Source organism: Mustela erminea, chromosome 17, assembly GCF_009829155.1.
Source record: "Mustela erminea isolate mMusErm1 chromosome 17, mMusErm1.Pri, whole genome shotgun sequence".
In the NCBI taxonomy this organism is placed as follows: domain Eukaryota; kingdom Metazoa; phylum Chordata; class Mammalia; order Carnivora; family Mustelidae; genus Mustela; species Mustela erminea.
Genome location: NC_045630.1, coordinates 35,443,401 through 35,466,386, shown reverse-complemented (window position 1 = coordinate 35,466,386; position 22,986 = coordinate 35,443,401). Strand labels below are relative to the sequence as shown.

The 22,986-nt window shown below is 50.9% G+C and overlaps 1 protein-coding gene across 1 annotated transcript in view; it reads right to left on the bottom strand.

Moving 5' to 3' along the window:
- Positions 1-13,009, bottom strand: part of CAMK1G (calcium/calmodulin dependent protein kinase IG) — a 30,584-nt gene extending 17,575 nt beyond the window's left edge. Inside the window, exons 1-2 of the mRNA XM_032318410.1 lie at positions 12,729-13,009; positions 2,075-2,195 (exon numbers count right to left, since the gene is read on the bottom strand). Of these exons, the coding sequence (XP_032174301.1) occupies positions 2,075-2,166 (92 nt within the window). The 5' untranslated portion in view covers positions 2,167-2,195; positions 12,729-13,009. The remainder of the gene's footprint in view (positions 1-2,074; positions 2,196-12,728) is intronic.
- Between the last annotated feature and the right edge of the window lie 9,977 nt (positions 13,010-22,986).

Here is a 22,986-nt window from a genome sequence, read left to right as displayed (position 1 = left end):
TAAAAGCCTTCTCTCCCTGATGGGTTGTTCCAGAAGAGCTGAGGGCTACAGAGAAGGAGCCTTTGTCCTGAGATTCTGGGACATCTTGTTCAGGGGAGTCTGCTCTGCCTCCTGCTCCCTTCCATTCAGCACCTCCCCTTAGTAACGACACGGGGTCTGCAGCCTGGGCTCTCCTGGCCCACTCCTGGGCACTGCAGGGGTGCCTACTCTTTAGCTTTTGTTCAACTGTTGCAGCAGCGGTCACCTGCCCTCCCCTGTCTTGTCCCCTCAGTTCCCCGTATCAGGGCGGGGCTGGGTAGGTTAGAGCAACTGAAAGCATGTAAAATAGAGATTCCTGGCTGCCCCGCCCTGCCCCCATCCCCTTCCTCAAATTCCAGGGCAGTAGGTCTGGGACTGGGAATCTGTATTTTTTTGTGGGTTGGGAGGACCTACATAGGCTAAAATGCGACTAGGGAACTCTTATTAACTCTCTTGAGTGTGGCAGTGCCATTGAGCATATAGAAGAAAATGCCGTTATTTTTAGGAGACGCAGACAGAAGGATTCCAAGGTGACATGTCATGATGTTTGCAACTGTTTACAAGTTGTTCAGGGAAGTCGTGTGTGTGTGTGTGTGTGTGTGAGACGTGTGTATGTAAAACAAATATAGTGAAATGTCAACGATTGTTGAATTGAGGTGGCGAGTATATCGGTGGTTCAGGTACTATTATTTCACTTATTCTTTTTTTTAACTTAGATATTTTCACAGTTGCAAGTTAGAGAGCTAAGCGCCCCCGGTGACTCTGATGTCCCTCCAGGTTGAGGACCTCTGTGGCCGAGCTCCACGAGAGCAGCAAGTGTCTGGCTGTTGCCAATCCCACAGCCCACGTCTGAGCAGAACATGAATAAGCGCCTGTCAACCTGGGCATCCTCCCGTCCTTCTCTTGGTTTTTGGGATTCTTAGCAAATCATTTCTGATTCACGCATGAGTCTTATCCCTCTCTCCTGCCAAAACTCCCCTCTAGCCACCCCCGTCTTGGCAAGGGTCCTTGATGGAGGGCCAACACTGTGATGACCAGCACCAGTGCCGAAATCCTCCTGGGGGGCTCAGACCCCGACACTTGCCTGAGCAGGGAGAGCTCTGGGGCGGGGGGGGGGGTCTCATCTTGGGGCCAGGCCTGGCTCCTCTGCGTCTACAGTGAGAGTGTGGGCAGCTGTCACTGCCCGAGGTCACTGACTCCTGGCCAAGGCAGAGGGAGCTAAACTTAGCCCGAATTGGCTCAAGGGAAAGCTTGCTTGAATGGACAGCCTACTCCCTGCTCCTCACTTCCTGGGGCCCAATTAGCCCAGACTAATTAGCTGGCCAACTGGGGTCCCGAGGCTACGGAGCCGGGGGCCTGGAGCTGTTGGCAGCCTGCGTCAGAGCCTGCTCCCGCCCGGAGGAGAGGCAGGACTGAGCGGACAGTCAGCTCCAGACAGGCTGTCTCTGTTCCTCCAGCCGTGTAATCGTTGTCAAGGGGCAGGCGCAGACACTCCAGAGGCTGGTAGGAGTTTGGACTACGGCGTGACTTTATTTTTCCAACATGGCACTTAAATACATAGCAGAGAGGAGGGTGGTGGGGAGCGGACTCGGCGTGTGTCCCGTCAGCTCTCTGGGCTCCAGAAGCCCCTTCTCCTCTGTCTACAGAAGACAGTGGGGTTGGCTGACCTGCTTGCTGCCAGAGGAAATAAAGGAACTGGAGGAGGAGGGCCAGGAAAGTTCTAGGGCCACTGAATCTCTGGAAGGGCTCCAGAATGCCTCCTTCCTGCCACTAGGACAAGAAGCCACAGGTTGTCCCCGACCTCGAAGCAGGGTCCCTTGGGGTGGGGCAGGGTGGAGAGCCTAAGGAAAGGGCTGGTATCCCTGTGGGCCCCAGTGTACAAAACCAGCTTCCTCTGCTCTACCTACCGAGTCCCTTTGAGCTGCTGAGATGATGTCCCAGCAACCTCAGTCCCAACTTGTCAACTGTTGCTGGCCCAGAACAATTCTTTCCAGGCTCCCCCCACCCCCACCCAGCGCACAGCCCCACTGCCCCGACTCTCAGCCCCGGGACTCACGATCCCAGCACTTCCATGAAGATGAAGGTTTTCCGGATGTTCGTGGTCTGTTTCTTCCAGGAGCTGCAGTCATCGTCTTCCTTTCGACCCATCGCCTCCAGAGTTGAAGCTTTGGGGGAAGCTTTGAGGAAGGGGAGAAAAGGTCTGATCAACTAATGTCTCAGATAGGATGAGAACATGGCAAAAAGAATAGAAAGCACATCTCTTACGTAATAACTAGAACGAAGGATTAGGAGCAAAACCTGGATAATGGGCAAAAATAACACTATTCTCTCCAGTTGCTTTTTAAAACTACTACAACAGGGGCGCCTGGATGGCTCGGTGGGTTACGTGTCTGCCTTTAGCTCAGGTCATGATCTCAGAGTCCTGGGATCGAGCCCCAAGTTGCCCCCAACCCCGCACTTGGGTGTGCTCTCTTAAAAAAAATCTAAAATTGGGGCACCTGGGTGGCTCAGTGGGTTAAAGCCTCTGCCTTCGGCTCAGGTCATGATCCCAGGGTCCTGGGATCGAGCCCTGCATCGACTCTCTGCTCAGTGGGGAGCCTGCTTCCTCCTCTCTCTCTGCCTGCCTCTCTGCCTACTTATGATCTGTCTGTTAAATAAATGAATAAAAAAAATTAAAAAAAAATTCTTAAATTACTCTAACAAATGTGTTGCACGGCTATTACCTGCCCACTGTACTTGCTGGACACTCAAGGAGTTGAGAGTCTAGTGGTGCAAAGTCCACTTCGTACTTATGTATTTAAGGGCAATAATGCACACACGTATGGATTACTACACGAACATCCACCTTGGGGGGATCTGAGCTGAGCTGTTTCCTGTGTTTCCAGGAGATGGCCAACGTGTGGATTCAAACCCCGCAATCAGCCTGACGTCCCGTCGGTTACCACCTGTTGTATCCGTTCTCCCACGTCCCCAGTGATGCTTACTACTACCTCTCTCCTATCCGTTCTGGGCTAAATGAAAGGCGTCATTCGATGAACGAGCATCGTTTCCTCCCAAACTCCCACAACATGAGTACAGGGCTGGAGAAACAGTTATTCATTAAAGTCTGAACTGAATCTTGTCCTCTTTGTATCGGGGTTCCAGAATTGCCATATTCATTCACCCGAGTCAGCAGCTGTGACGCGCCAGGTGCCGGCCGCGCACCAATGATGGTTCTGGGCTTGGGACCGGCAGGCTCCAGGGGGCATGCCATGAGCAAGGGAAGTACCCCATGTGCAGTGATGGAGTGTGGGAAAACCGTGGAAGAATAAAAGCTTGGTTTGTAAGAGGGAAAAATGGGGACGGTCACCTTTAGAGAAAGTCACGGAAGGGCCTATAGTTGGTCATGTTTAAGCTGGGATCGGAAGTGTGTGCAGGAGCCTGCCGAGGATGGAGTGTGTGTGTGAGGGAGCATTTTGGCAGATGGAGTGAAATACAGGAGGTCAGCGTGGAGGCGGGGCAGGAACAGAACTTGAGGGGATGGGTGTGCTCTGCATGACTCCGGGCAGTGAGTGGGCAAGGGAAGGAGGTAGGGGACAGACCACAGAAGGCCTTATCAGCTCTGCTGAAGATACTGGATTTTCTTCTAAGGAGATGACAAAACACAGAAGGATTTTTAGCAGAGCAGGTACACCCCTGATGTTTCAGAGCCCACTCCAGCTGCTCTGAGGAGAATGGGGCGGGGGCTAAGTGTTGGTACATGGAAAATGGGTGGGGGACAGATGTGCAGGAGAGAAATGGCAGTGGCTTAGATCATGCTGGCAGTGAGGGAGAGAAGGGGGCTCAGGATACATTCTGGGGTTCTGATTATACGAGATCAGGCGATCTGCCCACAGAGGATGAGAGGGGTCTAGGCTAGCTGTCCTGTTTCTGGTAGGAGGATGGGGGGGTGGGTGTTGCCCTTAGTGAGTCAGTGAATACTCGACAGAAACATGTTCTTGGGGGTGGTTGGGTGGGTTGGGGGGAATCTCTGTCCCTTTGGGCCCCTTCTGCCCGAATAGTCTCTACTACAGGCTGACACTGAGTGTCTGGGAGGGTGCGGGAACGTTTCTGCCAACAAGCTTCTCCCCATTCTCCTTGGAACTAAGAAGTTAGGAAAATATGTCCAACGGATGCATCTCTTAGGCAATGCCCTTCCTTCCCCATCAAACAAACAAACAAACAAAAAACGAACCAAAAAACACCTGTAGAATCCATGGTCTTCTGATAGCCTCAACACAAAGGGGTTTGTGCCTCCACAATTTAGCATTGGGTAAAGAGCAGATTCAACCCGAGTTCAAATTCTGCTGCGGCTAGTTGCCACTTGAATGGCCATAGGCGAGTTATTGACCTTTTAGAGTCTATTAACTCATCTGTAAAATGGGGACAGAGCCCTCTATGGTCATGGTGCAGGGTAAATGAAACAGTGGACATAGAGGCTCAGCACATTGCCTCCCGTGTACTGTACAGTTGTGATAGAGATAATATTTGGGGGGATACAGAGTCTACGTAACCCCCGTCTGGAGGACTCAGGCATACGTAGGTTCTAAGGGATAGAGGGAAACCGCTTCTGCATTCAGACACAAGTGTGAGGCGTAAGACCCTGTGCATAAGAGGAACATGACTTGAGGGAGGGCCTTGCTGGGCAGGAACAGGTGGCGACAGACTGACAGTTTTGGTCCGAGTGGATCCTGGGAAGGAGATAGGAGAGATGGGTGCACACATCTTTGGTTGCACCCATCCAGGAATGGGGGAGGTTGGTGACACAGATGGGTGGCTTCTCAGGACCCTGCTAGGGAGAAGCCCTAAGCAACTCGGATTGCAACCACACTGAACAGGGCAGGACGTAATCACGGGGCAGGCCTAGAGGGAGGAGGTGAGTGAGAGGGGGTGGCTTGACCTGCAAGATTCCGGAAGTTCCCCAGGGCCTGTGGGGGGCTGGAGCCTGCTGGTTCCAGAACACGGTAGCTCAGTGTGTGGGTCTCCCCAGCTTAGCTGTGCTGAGTGGTCTCACGCTGTCAGCTTGAAATTGGCTACAGTGGGAGTAAATGCCACAGTCAGGCTTCTGTCCCACCCATCCTTAAACTCTGTCCTTAAATATTTATCATCTCACTTCTGCCCAGGGTCCTGGTGAGGGGACACAGAGCTGCTAGAGGGTCTATTCCCTGGGGTCCAGAAGAAGACAGCATTGATCAGGGCTTCTCAGGAGAAAGTAAGTGGCTGGGAGCTGGGCTTTTAGTGGAGGGTGTCAGCAGGATGTACCACAGCCCAGATGGGACCAGCCCCACCTGAGGCCAGCAGTCATCCTTGGGTGAGCTCCCAGACAATAGGGATCTGAGGTCCCCGAGGGGTCTGAGGCCCCCTTCTCCTCTATCGACAACCAAGTCGAATCAGCACCTTATAACATAAAATGCCCCCTTGAAGCAGAACAAGAGGAGGAGAAGCCATCTCAAGGCTGTGTGTTTTCCTGGAAGAAACTGAAGTAGCTCAGTGAGACTCTGTGGAACCTGAGGTGCTATAATGATCAAGTTCAAATTTTAAGTTCTCCATTTCCCTTTTCTGCTGCCTGGTGAGGGTAGGACTTAATGAGAAAGATTTTCTAGGAGATGAAGATGTTCTATTCTCTTTGTTCACTTCCATATTGCATGTAAACTCGCAACCTCGCTGTATACTAACTGGTGGTGGATATTATGAAAAACCTGAGAAAAGTTACGAATTCCTTAGCATTTGGTATGTTCCAGTGCAGCCCTGGCATTTTGTGCTTGTCTTTTCAGGCCCGTTTGTGGAATTTGCTCCCCTGGGAGGGTGGCGGCCCAGAGGGACACAGTGACCCAAGCACTAGCCAGAGGAGGACCTGCCGGCAAGGCCACAGCAGCCTAAGCCCTGATTTGGAGGGCGTAGTCCACAAGGCACAGATAAATGAGCCCTGACTGGCAGACTGCTTTGAGGAAGACGAAATACTAGAATCAAGGGCTATCTTTAGCCAGATACCATTCTGCAGATTCTTAGCCCCAAATCTGGCAACTTCCACTTATCAGGGCGGCTGTCATCTGCGCTTGGACCGAGTGCTTGTTAGCTTACATGCTGCAGCTGGAAGTCTTGAAGAATGTAGGGGATCGGGGCATAGGGGTGGACGTTAAAAGAAGTCAAATCAACAGGGTCAGTCTGTGTCCCACTGTTTCTTCCACTCTGTCTCTCTCCCCCCCACAGACTGGCAGGGCTGCAGATGATGCTTTTATAGGTAAGGACCCATCCAAGACTCTTCTTTCCAGCTTGGGGACCATCAGCTGGGTGTTCATTACTCCCCCTGCTGGAGCCCCATGGAATGACGGGCTGCTCTCCTGAAGGCACGACCACCTCATTAGCAGCTCTGTACTCACTGTTCCTTCTCTCCCATCTCTCTTAAATAGCTTAAAAACATAGTATTCTTAGCTAAGCTAGGCTATAAGAAAACATCTTTCCCGCCCACCCCTCCTCCCATACACTCAGTACCAACAATTTAGCTCTATCTTCAGAACAACGTGGAGAACTCGGGGGTCCAGATCTGAAACCCCCAATCACTCCCACCCCTCCCTGACCTCAGAGAGGTCCCCAGGCCCCACGCCCAGCACCAGCATGGTGGAGATCTAACCATGGGCTCTCAGAGGGGCAGCCCACAGTGCTTCTGCATCCTGTTTCTTTCTGTCAAAGTCCTCCTCCTGCTCCCATGACTCCTGTAATCTAGGTTCTTTCAGAGGAAAAGAAAACACATTCTGAGCAGCTTGCAGCCCCAAGATTGCTGTCATTGTTCCCAAAGTACTCCCACTTCTCTCCTTCCGGCCTCCACTTCTACTGGGCTTCAAGGCGCAGGAAGAGCCGAGTTACCGCTGATTTCACAAGTGTAGCTCAGGAGACGCCGTGGGCGTTGGCACCTGTGACCTCTACTCCTCAACAGGGCAAGGCCCTCGAGGACATTCTGCAGAAATGACTCCCGGCCATGGAGACGACCTTATTCATGGGGCCATCTTTGAGGTGTGGAGATAACACTCCTTTGTTCCCCACTGGACAAAACCCGGACATTTTTCAAAAGAACGTGCACGTGGCTCTCTGCCTGGGGCCAAAGCCGTGCAGAGGTCAGTTGTAGGTTGTCGGTGGATGTCTGAGTTTCCCTCCCCTCTGAGCTCCCTCCTCTCTGAGCCCAGAGAGTTCAGCCTGCCTGTGTTAAATGATTCAGTGAGGAGGAGAGGCCAGTGACGAGGGTGGGTTGATCAGAGAGTTGGACTTAAAATAGGGACATGGTGAAGGATGGACTCTTTACTTTGCTCTAGAGAGAGACCTCTAGCAAGAAGACCCCTAGCCTGGGAAGGGTAGGCCTTGGGCCTCCTCTCTCCAGTTCTCAAGGTCAGGCTCTGTTTAGACCACTGAAGCAGGACAGGGCAGAATGGCCACAGAGAGCTGAACCACCTTGGCTCCATATTCAACCTCACCACTCAGGGCCTGGGCCTGGTTCTTGGTCAACAGCACTTCCCGGGGACACTTGAAGAGGCCTTCCCTGACCATTCTATCTGGAGTCAGCCCCTCTACCCACCCAAGTCACTCTACCATGTGAGCCTGCCCCTTGCTTCTGTAAAGCCAGTGACAATCTGAGATGCTCCTGTTTATTTGTTTGAGGTCACGTCCTCAGGAGAAACTAACTCCAAGCAGACCAAACCTTGCCTGTCTTCTTGTCTCCCTGGGGCCTACTGCAGCACCTGACTCCCAGGCGGCGCTCAGTCATAGTTTTCGGGGTGGTCTTCCTGCTCTGTTGGGGGACAGTTCCACAGCTGGGGAGGAGACTGTGGAGGGAAAGTTATTCCTAAAGGGCAGGCCAGGTAGCCCTGAGGGGGACGCAGCCTCTGAGCGCCACCTTCTCTGTGCTTCTGGGGACGGGCTGTGTGGTGTGCGGTGGCATCCAGTCTGGTTGTTTATGAGGAGCTGCTGACAGATGCTTAGGCCCTGAGCCCAGGAGGCAGGTGCCCTTCTCATGTTTCTTCCATGGCAGATCCCTGTCCTTCTCTCCTTGCTGGGCTCCCTTTGGTTACAGGAACAGCACTAGCAGCACACAGAACTCTCAGGCAGATGACGCCTACCTTCAGTGTCCTCCTCACTGTCATCACCATGCCCCAAAGAGGCCAGGTCACCTCAGGACCCCACACTGCCCTAGAGCCTCATTCTGGCCTCTCACTCCTGCCCACCATGCTCCACACGGCATCTTCACTGAAAGTTTCCTATGTGGAGTCCCAGCTGCTCTGAAGGGCTTATTAGAAGAATCAGCTGGACTAGCAGCTTCAAAGTCACCCTTCCTGATAATATATCTGAGAGCCTTGGGTGCACCGTGTTTTAATCCAGGAATTCCATTCCATTCCATTCCATTCAATGTGTGTTTCCCAAACCCGCAGCAAGTTCCTAAACTGGGCAGGAACCACCCAGAGGAGATGGAGAGAAGGGGAGAACTTGGAGGAGCACTTTCAGCCCACAGATAATGGCTCTCAACTTTACCTATGGGAAGAGCCACTGTGCCTTGGTTTATGCCCTCCCTTGGGGTTTCCGGGCAAGCAGGTATAAATCACTCAGGGCATGGTAATCAGGCCTCCGAGCCTTCTTGAGGGACCATGTCTGGCTCTCTGACTGATCTTAGTAGAATCAGCCCACCCTAAGACTGCTTTGTGGTCTGCTTCCAGGCTTTTCCATTTCTTGGGAGCATGACTCAGAGAGGCTTGTGGGTCTTGGGAGGGAGGTTATCAGTTGGATCATCTTTCATAAGAATGTGCTCTGTGCCTCCAGGCTGGGGCTCACAGAGTCACGGCAATATATAAATCACTTGGTTATAAGGGGGTAAAAGGCTAATGCTGGGATGTTTTCTTGCCCTGAGCTCCAGTTTCCTGGACTCCGGCCTATATTGGACTTGGCGTCATCCTTGGATTGACAGGAACACTAGAAAGAGCTCAAGTTCTTGTCCCGCTTTTGACTTGGTACTGAGGAGCTGTGCAGCCCCAGGCAGATCGCTGTCCATCTCTGGTCTGCCACATTTCTCCTTAGTGAAAAGAGGAGATTGGAATAGATTAAGGTTCCTTGAAGTTTGTTTTTCAAAATCTTAGTCCCAGAAGACTGTCCGTGTGCAAAGCGGATTTGCTGCTCCTTCTTAGAGATTCATGGCCCAGGACAACTCTTAATGACTTGGTTAGTGCTGTTTAACCTGGCATCCCCCCAACTTACTGGACTGTGGAGCTCTTTCCTTGAGTAACACCCACTAGCATCCAGGGGATCTAGGGTTGCCCAGAGCCTACTGTGGAAAACAGAGACTGGCCATCACTGATACTTAGTGATTCTCCATGGGTCTGAGCAACACATGAAATTTCCAGCAGTGTGCTGCCCTCAGTCACAGCACTGCTCTCCTCACAGTGTCAGAGGCACGTAGCTGGGCCTGTGTGAGTCGTCACAACCCATTCCCACCTCACCGGCTGTAGCTCAAGCCCAGGCTCTGGATCTTAAAGCCTCCTGGAGACTTCTGGATGGACAGAACCTCCCCAGAATAGGGCCTCCAACTCCAGCACCCCCACCAGGCCTGTGTCTCAAAGGCCAGCACTGCATGCCAGTTTCGGTTCACAAAATCACTGAGGAAGGAGGTTTTACAATGGCCTCCTGCAGTTTATTTCAGGCTCAAACCCACATTTAAGTTTAAGCAAATCCCTCCTGCTACAGTGACAAGCCAGAATTCACATGTTGCTTAAGATTTATTGTGTGCCTGTTATAAAAGAAATGAACATGCTCTAGGGCTTCATTTGGTGGCAGAGAGGTCAACACACAGGAGTCCCTGGAGAGAGCAGGGTGTGCTGCTGATTCCTGCTGTGCTCCTAACCCCAGGGGGCCTCAGTTTCATCCTTTGCTGAATGGGATCCCTGCTCTATTCCCACCTCCGCTGCCGCGCCCTCCCCCCCCACCCCCCGCATTCCTGGGGCATGGGAGTGCACAGAATCAACTGCTATGATGCTATGTAGTGGGTCCACATCACAGGCACACGAATTAAACCCCATGTGCTGGGGAGAAAGCCAGGGAAACAAGTAAGACTTTAAATAGACCTCAATACGCAACAGGGGACGTGAAACCATTGCTCCCTAACCGGTCACAGCTCCCAAGTACGCCTCACAGTGTGGGCATCGCATCTCACTGTGATTTTAAAATGTTTAAAAATATCTACTTTTTCATGCATCACGGTCTTGAAATGCAAACCAACTACTTCATCTGGTACTGAACCAAGAGAGCGAGCTCTGCCACCAGCCTGGGAAACACCGCCTGCCAGCATTTCTTCACCCGCGTCACGCTGGTCTCCCTGGGGTACCCTTCTAAGGAGTTTTCAAGGGTAAAAGTGTTGACTGTGTGCCTGCCACAGGCTGCCCTTAAGCCAGACCCTGCAAGAGGTGCCTCCTTTGTGCAGGTGCAGGGCTCCTGACTGGGAGGTCCCCGCCAGGCACGCTCCGCCCGGCCCGGGGAGGGGCGCAGAAGGCGGGCGGCGCGCACGAAGCCCTGCGTGACCAGCCCCGCCTCCCCGGACGCGGGCCTGACCCGCGTGGACAGCGGCACGGGGCCCCAGCCCCGCAGGCGGTGACCGCGGGGGCGCGCCCGAGGTTGTAGTGGCGCGCGCTGCCGCTCGCGTCTCATTCATGCCGAAGCTCATTCACCCGGCAGCCCCGCACCGCACACGCTGTGCGGGGCAGTTATTTCTGGCCGTAAGCGCGCTTGTGAGCGAGGAGAGGGTGCCGAGGCGCGGCTTTCCGCTGCCCGCGGGGATCTCTCCTCTCCGGGCCCCAGTGCTCCCAGGTCTTTGGGGGGGGGTGTGGGGGAAGGGCGGTACGGGCTGAGCGCTGGGCAGGGCATCCTGCGGGCACGTCACCTGCATCATCCTCCCCATCATCGTGCCTGACTGCCGCCTTTAGGGGACCGTTTCATGGCTGCGGTACAGATGGGCAGAAGTGGTAAGAAAAATGCCCCAAATCAGGGAGTAAATCGCAGAGCCGGATTTGGGAAACCCGTCTACCAGCGCCACCACAAAACCTGTTGCCTCTTTCCTGGAGGTGATTATTTGATTTCACTTACCTTGCTTCATCTTTAGGAGGTTTTCCTGCAACCCCAGCACCTGACCGAGTCCTCCTGGAACACGTGACTTGGATGCTCTGAGAAAGGCCCTGAGACCAGGCCAACCACTGCTTCTCCTGGCTCCGACCTCAGGCTTCTTTCCCAAAGTTTTGCCCTGATTTTCTCAACAGAGCTGTTCATACACACCCGCACCCAACTCATCCCTCCCAACACACTCTAGCTATCTGTAGTGTCATGCAAAGGTCACTGATGATGTCAGAAGTCTTGGGTTCAAATGCTCATAGAGACCAGCCATATCCAGGTCTCCAACCCTCGGCAAGCCTCTTTGAGTAACTGTGGTCTCATCTATATGATGGGAGAAATACTATTCGCCCTACCAGCTCAGTGGGCTTGTCCTAAAGGCAACTGATTAGAGGCACATTAAAAACTGTAACTGTGGTCCCCATATCAGGTATTACTAAGCACTTTGTGTTATGGACCTATTAGATCTCATCTTTGGCCCTGGTTAAGGCTGGGTCAAAGGAACTGCCAGGAGCCGGGCTGTTTCCGGCTTCTGCTCTGGGAAAGATCATCTCTTTCCCCCGGAGAAACCTGCCTGACTCTTTGACCCTTCTCAGAGGCTTTCCTCATGATCAATTTATCCAGCTCCAGAGCGAGCAGCTGGGCAGCCGTGCCCTACCGCCAGACCAGCTCGAGCCCTGGCAGCTGCCTCTGGGAGCCTCGGGGTTAATGCTTGTGCGTCAAAGTTACGTGGAGAGAAGGGGCCACAGTGCTCATGGGGGTGGTGGAGAATCCAGACCTCCTTTTGCCATCTTCACCTGCCAGCAGAACTGGGGAAGTTTAAAGACAGGAGGGAGCTGGACGCGCCCAGGGAAGGTGAAGGCGCGGTCTTGTGACTAACGGCAATGAGTCCTGCATCCTCACGCAGCCCAGGCGGGGCCCTGGAGCTGGAGCCTGTCCAGGGCCCCTTGCTGGGAGGGACCGAGACTGGTCCGTTCTCCTGGGGGTTACAGAGCCACAGGCTGTTTATAAACTGCCCTTTTTGCCCACTGGCTCTCTTAATCCTCCCAATAACCCAGACAGATAGGCAGAAGGGCATTGCTCCTTGCCAGATGGGGTCAGAGAGGTTAAGAGATGAAGGATGGGCGGGAGTTAGGGGTCCAGGCACGCGGGAGGTCCTGCCACTCTGGACATGGACAGCCCCTCCCAGCCTCGGAGCCCTGAGGATTGCCCCGAGAATGCAGCCTGCAGGCAGGCATTGCAGGAGGGACAGCTACCGTTTCGCTCCCCTCTCCCTCCTCAGAAGTGCTAACAGTCCCCACTCACGCCAGCCTTGAAGTGACAGCAGATGGCTCTAGGTGGAGGTGCCACCGGGCCCCCATTCAGACTTATTTTCCAAGGCGGCTACAACTTACCCTTGACACCACACGAGTCAGGCAAGACTGGAAATGGGGTTGAAATGAACAAAATACCCAAGTTCCTTGCAAAAGTGTTTCTTCACACACATCTCTAGGTGCCGCCTGCCTCCCACTAAGCCAGGAAACCTCCCCAAAGCAAGAAAAGAATGAGACTCATCTTACCCGGAGACTCAGAAGGAATGGTGCTCCTGGTGCTCCTACTCCAGCTCCCACAGGTCTGTGAGGATTAGCTGCTCCAGTGCCTTAACAATAAACCGAATTAAAGGGGAGGAATGCAGGGGTTTTCTTTCCCAGGACCGTAACCAGGCAGTCTTAAAGGGGAGGAATTGCATCTCCTGCCTTTTTCTCTGCTTTGCTTTCCCTCCCTCCAAGCAGCATTAAGCCTGGTCCAGAAAACTGCTTTTGCAAAGGTCCCTTTTATGCCGTGTGTGTGTGTGCGTGTGTGTGTGTGTGTGTGTGTGTGTAATTGTGTTTGCACTGATGTGTGTAATGGAAAGAGAGGGAGGAAGAATTAAAAACAAAAATAAAGCCTCATATTACAGGTTTCCATTGGCCTGAATGGGGTGATAACAGAAAATCAGAGAAGCTTTCTAGGACTGCCTGCCTCAGTTTCTCTTTTAACTACTCAGTTGCTGGAGTGTATTGTGTAAAAACACCTTCTGGGGCAAGAGGCTATCTCCATTGGTTGAAATGAAGGGATTGAAGACCCTTCTGTGTCCAGTTGTCTCTTATAGAATGGGAAGAGAAGCAGGGGGACTCTCTGTTGGGTGGTTCCTCCCTCCATCTCTGATAGGTCTCCTCTCTCCTGTGTCTAGAAACATAGCATCCTGATCCCCAAATTTACCATCCTCCTATCAGTCCTAACCCATTAGACCTTAGGAGATCACTGCCCTTCTTCTGGAAGCTCTCGCTGACTCTGCACCCCTGTACGCACCTCTATCTCACCCTTGATCATCTCAGCCTCCTTTTAGCTCTTCCTTCCGTACAGGTTCCTTGAACTTCTGTCTTATGTCCCCTTGCTTTCACTTTTGTTACCTTTCCTTAATCTCAACAGCCACACACAGGGTCTGTTATTGTCATTATGTGAATGTCCCAAATCAAACTCCCATCTGGGTTGTTGACCTTAACCTTAACATCCAAATGTCTGCTTCCATCCACAAATAATCCTGAACATGTAATAGTTTCTTTCAAACCACCCTTCTCCTGTTTTCCCAGCGAGGCTGCCGAGCTACCCTCTTCCCAAACACTTAAGTTAGAGAGCCAGGCGTTTTCTTTAGCTGTGTTGTCTCTTTCACTGCCTTCCAAATCCAATCAGCTGTTAGGCACTTTCAGTTGTTTCTTTGAATTGGCTTTTAAATTGTGCCTTTTCAATGTTTAAAAAATTGTTTGTGTTTTTTGAATAAATAGCATGTTCGCATGGGCCAGAAATCAGAACTATATTGAAAGACATACACTGAGGTGCCTCACCCCACTCCACTTCTCATCCACCCCTTCCCCTCCCTGCCCTGTCTCCTATAGGTGGCCATTCTTAGTAGTTTCTTGGGTATCCCTCTAGTAGTTCACATGGATACGAGGGAATGAATAGATACAGACACGCAGACACAGATAGCTATCGATAGATAGATATGGATATTCCCTGCCATCCTTTTTTATACAAAAGGCAGTAAGTAAATGCTGCCTCTTTTATATTTTCATCACTACAATTTTAATCCAGGCTCTCCTCCTCCTCTCCCTGGTGCTATTGTGATGATTAGGCTCTAATTGGTCCCTGGGGGAGGTGGTCCATTGGGATCGCTAAAAGTGGCTCTGGAGAAGTTTTCTAGGTTAGACTCCTGGGTGACTGGAGCTGTGGCCTTGGACAAGTGACTTACTGTCTCTGCGCCTCATTTTCCTATCTGTGGAATAGAATAATTCCTGAGTCTATGTCATAACTAGAAGGGAGGAATGAGACAGAATGCTAGTTGTTTAGAACAGCAACTAGTATCTGGTAGGCAGTCGATATTACTGTTTTTTTTTTTTTTCTCCAATGCAGCTTTAGTTCTTGTTAGAATTATCTCAATAAAACATATTGATTGCTCCCACCTCAAAAAAGGATCTGTTACCTACAGAATAAAGGCCAAACACCTTAGCCCATCACTGGAGGCATTCCAGCACCTGGCACAAAACTCTCCCCTCTCCCCTGAGTCCCTCCATTGGGACTCCATGGGAGCTGACAGTCCAGCCATACCATCAACGACAAGGATTTCTAACTTGCCATTTTTCTCAGAGTTCCTGACCTTTGCTTGTGCTGGTCTACCAATACAGAATGCCCTTTCTTCATTCTCTGCCTATGGAAATGCTACAGGTTGGAAAAATCCTCATCAAATACTATCTCATCCATGAAACCTTCATGATTTCCCGACTTCTTTATTACTAGTCACTCTTTCCTCTGTGGTGTTCCCCAAACTCTTTGTCTACAGCTCTCTTAGGTTCTTTATGTTTTTCTGTCTTGAATTTCAGCCTGTGTTGCCAGTGCTTAGATTCCCTGGTATAGCATCCCCGACTAGCCACTGTCCTCCTGTTTGAACGCTGGAACTAGGGAGTTTATCATAGCCTGAGACAAGTCAAGTGGTGCCCACAGGCAAAAGGTATGTCAGAAAGTTTATTTCCATAGGGAGCTGAATGCCGCCAGCACACACACATACACGCACTCGTTCCTTAAATATTTATTAAGACTGACTGTGAATTGGGTAGTGGGGACACAAAACCAGACCCAGATTCTACATTCATAGAACTGCTGTCCACGTCTGTAAATCAGCAAGATTCTCCTCTGTAATGTGCCCTAATACAAGTTTGAACTGGACAATGAACTGTTGGTCAGCACCAGCCCCCTGGGACCCTCTTCCGCCCCTCCCCCTTTCCTTCCATCCACCTATACGCTGCTGGCCTTGGTTGAGCCACTGAGCCAGGGATGACTTCTCAGCTGTGGAAACGGAAGTAAGTTCCACGTTGGGTGCCAGGGGAGAAAGTGTTACCTCTTTATGCTGAGTTCCAAAGGCAGATGCCCTCACAGGTACTGACCAGGCCATATGCTGGACGTCAGGGGCCAGAGTAGGGACAGAGTGTCCATTGCTGGAGTAGTAGCATGGGTGTTTAGAGAACTGGGCGGGCATTCCAGAACATGCTCCAGGGAGCTGGAAGAGAGCTTTTAGTATGACCACACATGCACACTTGTGCATAGAGACACACATGTGCACTTGAGCCTAGACGTATGCATGCTCACATTTACAGTGTCTGTGCGTTTTTCCTGGTTTGGGTTCTTTTAATGGCTTTATTGCTATGATTTCCCCAATCAACAATCAACCGAATATTTATTCAACATCAACTATGTGCCCAGTAGAGGAGGCGAGACACAGAAAGCAAGTGGAGGTGAATCAATAATGAAATCAGGTACTGTTAACCCACATCGTCACCAGAGACGGAGCCCTGGCAGGAAACTGTGTGTTGGAGGCGTCAGGAGTGGAACGTGGAAGGCTCATGGAAGTCGGCCTGGGCTTTATGGATGCTCTAGGACCAGATTTAGAAGGTGTGGTGGGCGAGGTGGGATTAGGGAAACGCAGAGGAGGGAATAGCTAAAATGCGTGTTGGACGTGCGGAGGCGGTGGGGGACAGGTCTGGCCAGGCAGGACTTGGGACTGGGCTGTGAAGGAAGTAGAGGCACGGCAGGTTCCCCAGCACGGGTGTTTGTGGGAAAGCAGTGGCAGAGTGCCTGAAGTGGGGAGAAATTAGAGACTAGAATGGCGGCAGGGAGGCTCTGCTGTCACGGAGACATGAGGGGTTGAAGGTCTGAACTAAGGGGGTACAGGATAGGAGAAGGGGGGCCCCTGCCCATCAGGGAGCATCCTTCTCTTACCTAAAACCACCTGTGCATCTGAGCCCATCACAGGTGATGTTGGCCAAGGGAGAAGGTGTACTCACTGGGTGCTCACCTCCCGGGCTCCCATGTGATCGTGCCTACCCCACAACTGGACAAAATAAGGGAGCCTCTTATGGTTTGAGGAGAGAAGGAGACAAGGGAGGTGTGCTCGTGAGAACAAAACAGTCTTTCTCTTTCAAAGAGCATTGTCTTTTATATTTGATTAGCTTCCAGATTGAGCTTTTTGGAGAGCTACCTGACAGCAAGACCTGATGAGGTGCCAGGGTGGAAAAGGGAAGGGAGAATGATCTCTGTGCACCCATCCACCCATCCACCCATCCACCCATCCACCCATCCATCCGTCCATCCATCCATCCGTCCGTCCATCCATCCATATGACAAGTACTTACAAAGCACTACTCTGTTTGGGGCAGTATGTTAGGCTCTGAACATACAGTAATAAATAAGATAAGCACAGTTTCTTCCCGAATAGGTCTTGCATTCTAGCAGGGAAGTCAGATTTTAAACAAATACGGATAATTACAATTGGGATAAGTACTATGAATAGTTTAGGGCACTGTGAAAATATGTGTTAGGGGACCGTAGGCAGCCCTGAGAAAGTGATTTTCAAACTGGAATCAGAGACAAGAAGAACAAGCTATGTGAAAAGTTAGAGAAACAAAAGAACAGAATGTGTAAAGGCCCTGCAGTAGAAAGGAGCCATCCATACCTGTTGGAAAGACAGAGAAGTGCATTGTCCCTGGGCAGTTAAGAGCAAGAGGGAGAGAAGTCCTGAATGCAGCTGGTGAAGCAGGTGAAGAAACATCATTCAAGGCCTTGAAAGTATTATAGTCAGGGTCTTATGCGGGGGGAAGGCCCACCAAAGAGCAAACACCTCCTACTTCATTTCCGGTCTGGAGTTGGGTAAGAGAGAATGAACGGGCACAGAAAGTGAGGGCGAGGGGGAAGAAATGGAAATTATAGGACAGGAGAGACAGGCAGGCATGAATCAATGTAATACTTGCTACTTTAGTGTTTATTTGTTTTAAAAATAAGACACCAGATTTCTAGTACTTCCAGGAATAGACACCACTATGTCTTGGTCTGCATTGTCCCTGTAGGCCGTGATGTGCTCATCTTTTTGTTTGAGCTGTTTGAGTCTCTCCTCAAACCCTGTCCACTTCTCAGCTGGGTCCACAGGCAAAATGGGTGACCCTCTCTGTTCTCCCAGAGCTCATCTCTGCAACAGCACACATCCTGCTCTGCTGGCTGGAAACTGGTCTGCTGCATGCGAAGGGTGCCCGTTAGTGACGAGCTCTCTAAGCATAGAAACCGTGCTTCCGTGACCCCTATGCTATCATATCACCTCACAGAAAGCATGTTCCACAAAGTTCTGAGAAACTGAAGGACAGAAAAAAACCCTAAAAGAAGAGTTTTCTGGTGTGTCTGAAAGTATGACACTTTTCATAGCCGAGGGAGGAGTTCAGTGCTTTAGTAACGGGTTTACTGTGGGCTGCCCCTGACACATGCAGAATCCAAAAGAAAATATTAAAACAGCCATTTCTTCAGGTTTGTGCTGTAGCCTCCAATTTCTTTAGAGGGTGCTGAGCATCGGGCATTGTTTGGCTGGTCAGTCAGGACCTCTGGCTACTTCCATGTGACCCCTCCATCTAGGGAGGGAGGTATCAGCTCATTGCATCTGGACTTTCTCTTTCTTCTCCTTTTTTTTCCATAGCTTCTTTGTTGTATATACCGTGTCCTTAGCTCTTTTTATCCTTCTCTTAGCCCCTGCCAATGTTTAGTAAACATTCAGCTATATCTAGCTCTGCCTTGGGCTTGGGTGGGGCGTAGGGGGTGGGTGTTGGCATTGGATCATGCAGGTGAGATGTCTACAAGGTGAACAGATTTTTACCAGCTCCCCTTGTCATGGGTTTGCTGTGTGTCTCTGTGCTGAAAGAATCTATCACCTCCATTGCCCTGAGTCACTTTCCCAAACAAGCCCAGCCTTAGTGTGTGCCATATTCCAGAAATAAGTAGGGGACAGGACAAAGCCCACCACTCTGGGCTTCAGATTTTAGGCTGTTGACCTCATCTGTTTCCTTGTGAGAACCTGGTTCTGGTCCCCAACGGAGACTGGAGAACCTTTCCCTTCTGTGTCCATCATTATTTGTATGTATTTCTTTTTCCACAGCTGGAAGAATCAGTCCTGACTCTCCTTGGTCACCAGCATGTGACCTTGAAAGACAGTAGGGGTGGGAAGGGGTCAAGTGCAGTGAGGGGGTGGTCGTGAGTATCATTGGCCTCATCCGAACTTTTATCAAGGCTACTGACAAAGTGCCTGATTGTCCAATTTGATTTTAATTTCCTTTTTCTGTTTCTTCCTAAGCCTCCAGGGAATAAACAAATAACAAAAGAAATGGCGTACGAAGGAAAAATTATGGTGAGAATTTCAATAAAGAACTTAGCCCACATTATCCTGTTCTAGTAGTGAGGCCTTGGAATTGGCCCCGAATTGGGGTCTGGGGGATCTAGCATTTGTTCCTGCACAATCTTTATTAGCCAGGCAGCCTGGGGCTAAGTCTAAACCTCGGGATTTTCCTGCTCTGATCTGTCAAATTGGGCTAATGATGTCAGCCTTCCCCAACTGTTGGGGTCACATGTAAGGAAAGGATTGTATGAACCATGAGAAATAAGGTTGCGTTTATTCCCCTTTGAAAATCATACGTCTACCTCCAGGTCTGGCCCCCACATTAGACAGAGTTCGAACGCTGCCCATTGCTCTTGGCCTCGCCTCCGGAGAAATGGGAATCTGAGCTCCTTCACTCCCAAGAGCAAGCTGCTACTGCCCTCTAGTGACAGCATCTGCCCAGACCTGGTCCCCGTGGCCACCCCGATGGCTAATGGTGGATGGAAACCAGATCTTTTTCTTGGCAGGACCCTTTCTGACCAACCTTTTCTCAAAAAACAAAACAAAACAAAACAAAACAAAACAAAAACACCCCGCCTTCAGACTTCTCCATTTTTTTTTTTTTTTGGTTAGTGATTTCTGCTCTTTTCTATATTATTCTAAGAACTAACAGATATTTTTCACATGTCTGCTATGGAGGATGGGCAGTATGCCAGCACTGAGGTGACATCTTTCCCCTCCCCCCACCTCCCTTTGCCGCCCAGTCTCCCTTAGGAGGGGGACGTCTCAGACCAGTCATGCCCAGGACGTCAGCCTTCTGGAAACATTCCAGAGATGACGACTGAGCCTCCTCCTCCCTCTTCCAATGGGAAAGACCCAGTGGGACTAAGGACACTACCTACTAATCTCCTCTGTCCTCATGGTGCTTAGTGCAGAACAGCCATTCTGGAAGGATTTACCTATTGAAGAATTTGTCTGTGGAATGAATAGTTGACCTTCAGAAGTGACTCCTGGTTGGATCCCAGAATTCTACAATTTGTAAACATCTTTGAGAGCTACAGTGAAGAGGCTAAGAGTCAGACAGGAGAGCAGACTTGAGGTTGAGTTTCGGGTGCTTTATCACTGGTAGGGTGATCCTAGACAAGTTTTTTTTAGGATTTCTGAGCCTGTCTGTCATGAGTCAGATGGGCATAAAGGAATACTTTCCTCAACAAGAGGGTCATGGACTTAAATGACAGAATGCACGTGGAGTGTTTGGAAAACAATAAGCACTCAGGGAGAGGCCCTTTTGGGTGCATAACTCAGTTTGAGACACTGCAGGGACCCCGACGGGAGTCTAGAGTGAAGGCAGCACACTGAACCAAGGGAGAGGCAGTGTCTGCAGCGATGGGCAGGTGTGTGTCCCTGCGAGTGCACCCCTGTAAGCTACGTGTCTGGGACAGAAGGTTTCCATGTACAGTGAGGTCTCGGCTTAAGAGCTTAGAATGTAGAGGAGACAGGTCCTCTCCCCTCTTGGCGTGACTGTCTTTTCCAGGAAGAGGAGTGGTCCTGAGCACTCTAGCACCCAGGGAAGTCCGAAATGTGCGCTAGTTATGGATTTAGTCATAAGTGGGGAGGCAGCAAAAGGCAAAACCTTTCCTTAATAATGGGAGGGTTGTCACTGGGACTCTTGGACAACTGGGGTGCTAGGACCTGGGAGCTAGACAGCATTCTGGGGTCATATCTACCCCCAGTGTTCCTGGGGAAAGTAGCCGCAAGAAAATCCTTTTTCCTCCTCTCCTTGGACACCTACCAAAGGCAGGTGAACCCCTTCTCTCCTTCCTCTCAGCCCCCGCCCCAGTCCAGGCTTTCAGGGGGAGGAAGGCTCCCGAGGCTGCCAGCAACATCACTACTCAGATGTTCTCATCCACTGTTGTTCCTGAGATGGAACATTTAAATAATGGAACTGATGATAAGCAAAATTTAGCAGAAATGATTTGCTTCTGAGGAAAGAAAAATTGCTTGATTTAGACACTAGATCTCTTGTTTGACTGTTCTCAGCTCTGTGGTCCAAATTTGACCTTCAGAATGGATTGGCAGAACCTGGTGGAGGGAGAGATGCAGGCACAGGGTCTCCAGGGCAAGGTCCGTGGGCTGAGAACAATGGCTGGCTCCAGCTCCGTGCAGTGCATTGGGAACAGACACGATTCGCTCCAGAGCCAAGGCTGCGTCCTGCACTTCTGCAGGAGGCGAGGCCGCAGTGCTCGGACGGGAGCAGGCTGCTACCGACACTCGGTGCGATCTACCCCCAGCTGGTGGGAGGAGGCAGAGAGAAAGTGGAGAAACCTTGGAGAAAGCAAGCACACTGAAGGATTTGAAGAGGACAAGGGCTTATCTTCTTGCCGTGGTGGCAAGGCCAGTGGGCTCTGTAGCACTAGAAAAGTACTGATTGATCCGGGGCTCTAGAGGACCTGCATTAGCCTACTAAAAGAGTCGTGATTCGGGGCCAGGCTTGCAAGATGAGGTGTGGAAGAAAGAAGGGGAAGACATTTCTCCCATTCATCTGAACTAGAGCATTGTAGATACCAGGGGCTGAGGAAGAGATCAGCATTACAGGGAGACAGCGTTCCTTTTACGGCCCTAAGAAGCTTTCGAAGTATCCGCCTCGGATACTGAATGGCCAAGCCATTCCTCTATAATCTGAGGTTGGCCTTATCATAAAACCTGGAACCCAGATGAGAATGGAAGGATTAGGGGCTGGGTGGGGCTCAGTATCTGGAGAGGGTTGGCAATAGCAATGGCTAGGATGGCTGCAAATTGTCACATCCCAGAGTACCCACGAGAGGTCATGGGGCATCACCAGTGAGCGGAGACCCCCGCGGTGGAGGGTCTAAGAGAAGCCAGCGTTCTGAGATTGTTACACATGGGGGCGTGCATGGGCTCCCTTCTCGTCCTGGGGAGTTCTCTCATTTTCTGCTGAGAAGCTTACTAGCCAACCTTCCAGAACAACTCACAGTTGACTCCTCAGTGAAATCCTCCATGCCAGAATGACTCGCTCTTTCCATGGTATTTGGCAGTACCTTATTGTTTCTTCTACTATATTCAACGTTTATAATTATGACATTAATTTATTTCACTAAATTTGGGGCCCTTAGAGTAAGTACGGTCTTTAAGTACTTTTTATATAGAAGCTAGTAATTTATTCATTCACTCAACAAATATGGATTAGGAGTCAGGATAGTAGGCTGAAAGACAGCATGGGGCTAAGATTTGTGGGAGATACCAGGGTGAGACTCCAAACCCGGGTTGGAGGTGGAAACAAAAGCAGGAAAGTGTCCTTGTCCCAGAGGAATTGAGCACTGGGCAGAGTTGTAATGCGGGGATCCCAGCCCAAGCATCCAGTTTAGAAATGGGGTTCAGGGAGGAGCCTTGGCAGCATGAATGGTCGGGGACTCTGTCCGAGAACCTGGCACAGCTTACCAGCCCAGCAGAGCTGTGGCGGCCACCAGCAGGCTGGACTTGTTCAAGGGCAGATGTGAAACAGCCACTGAGGACCTGCAGAAGTCCTTGGGGGAAGCTCAGAGAAAGCTTTAGGAGTGGTGGAATGGGAGGGGTGGGGTGGAAGAGACAAGGCCATTTGGATTATTCCTCAGTGAGGTTTCCAAGCTGTGCTGACAAATGAGGAAGCGGAAGAAATTAGGTCTAAAATCTAATTCATGAGTGATTTCTTCTTCTCTTTGTTCCCTGGGCATTCGCACCCCCATTGGCCTGACAGATGGGATGGTGGTTGGAGGGGCACATGCTTTGCTGTTACGAGTTGCATTGTGTCCCCATTGAATTCATATTTTGGAGTCCTAACGCCCGAGCGCCTCAGAGTGTGATCTCATTTGGAAGTCGGGTCCTTGTAGTTGTAATTAGTGCAGATGAAGTCACTAGGATGGGCGTTAATCCAGTATGACTGGTGCCCTTACTGAAAAGTGAAGTTTGGATACCATGGGAGGAGGAAGGTAGAAATTGGGGTAGCGCTTCTTTCTACAAGCCAGGGAATACTGAAGCTTGCTGGCCAACCAGCAGAACTGAGGCGAGAACCACAGAGCCCCCGGAGGAACCAGCTCGACCAACACCTTGATCTTGGACTT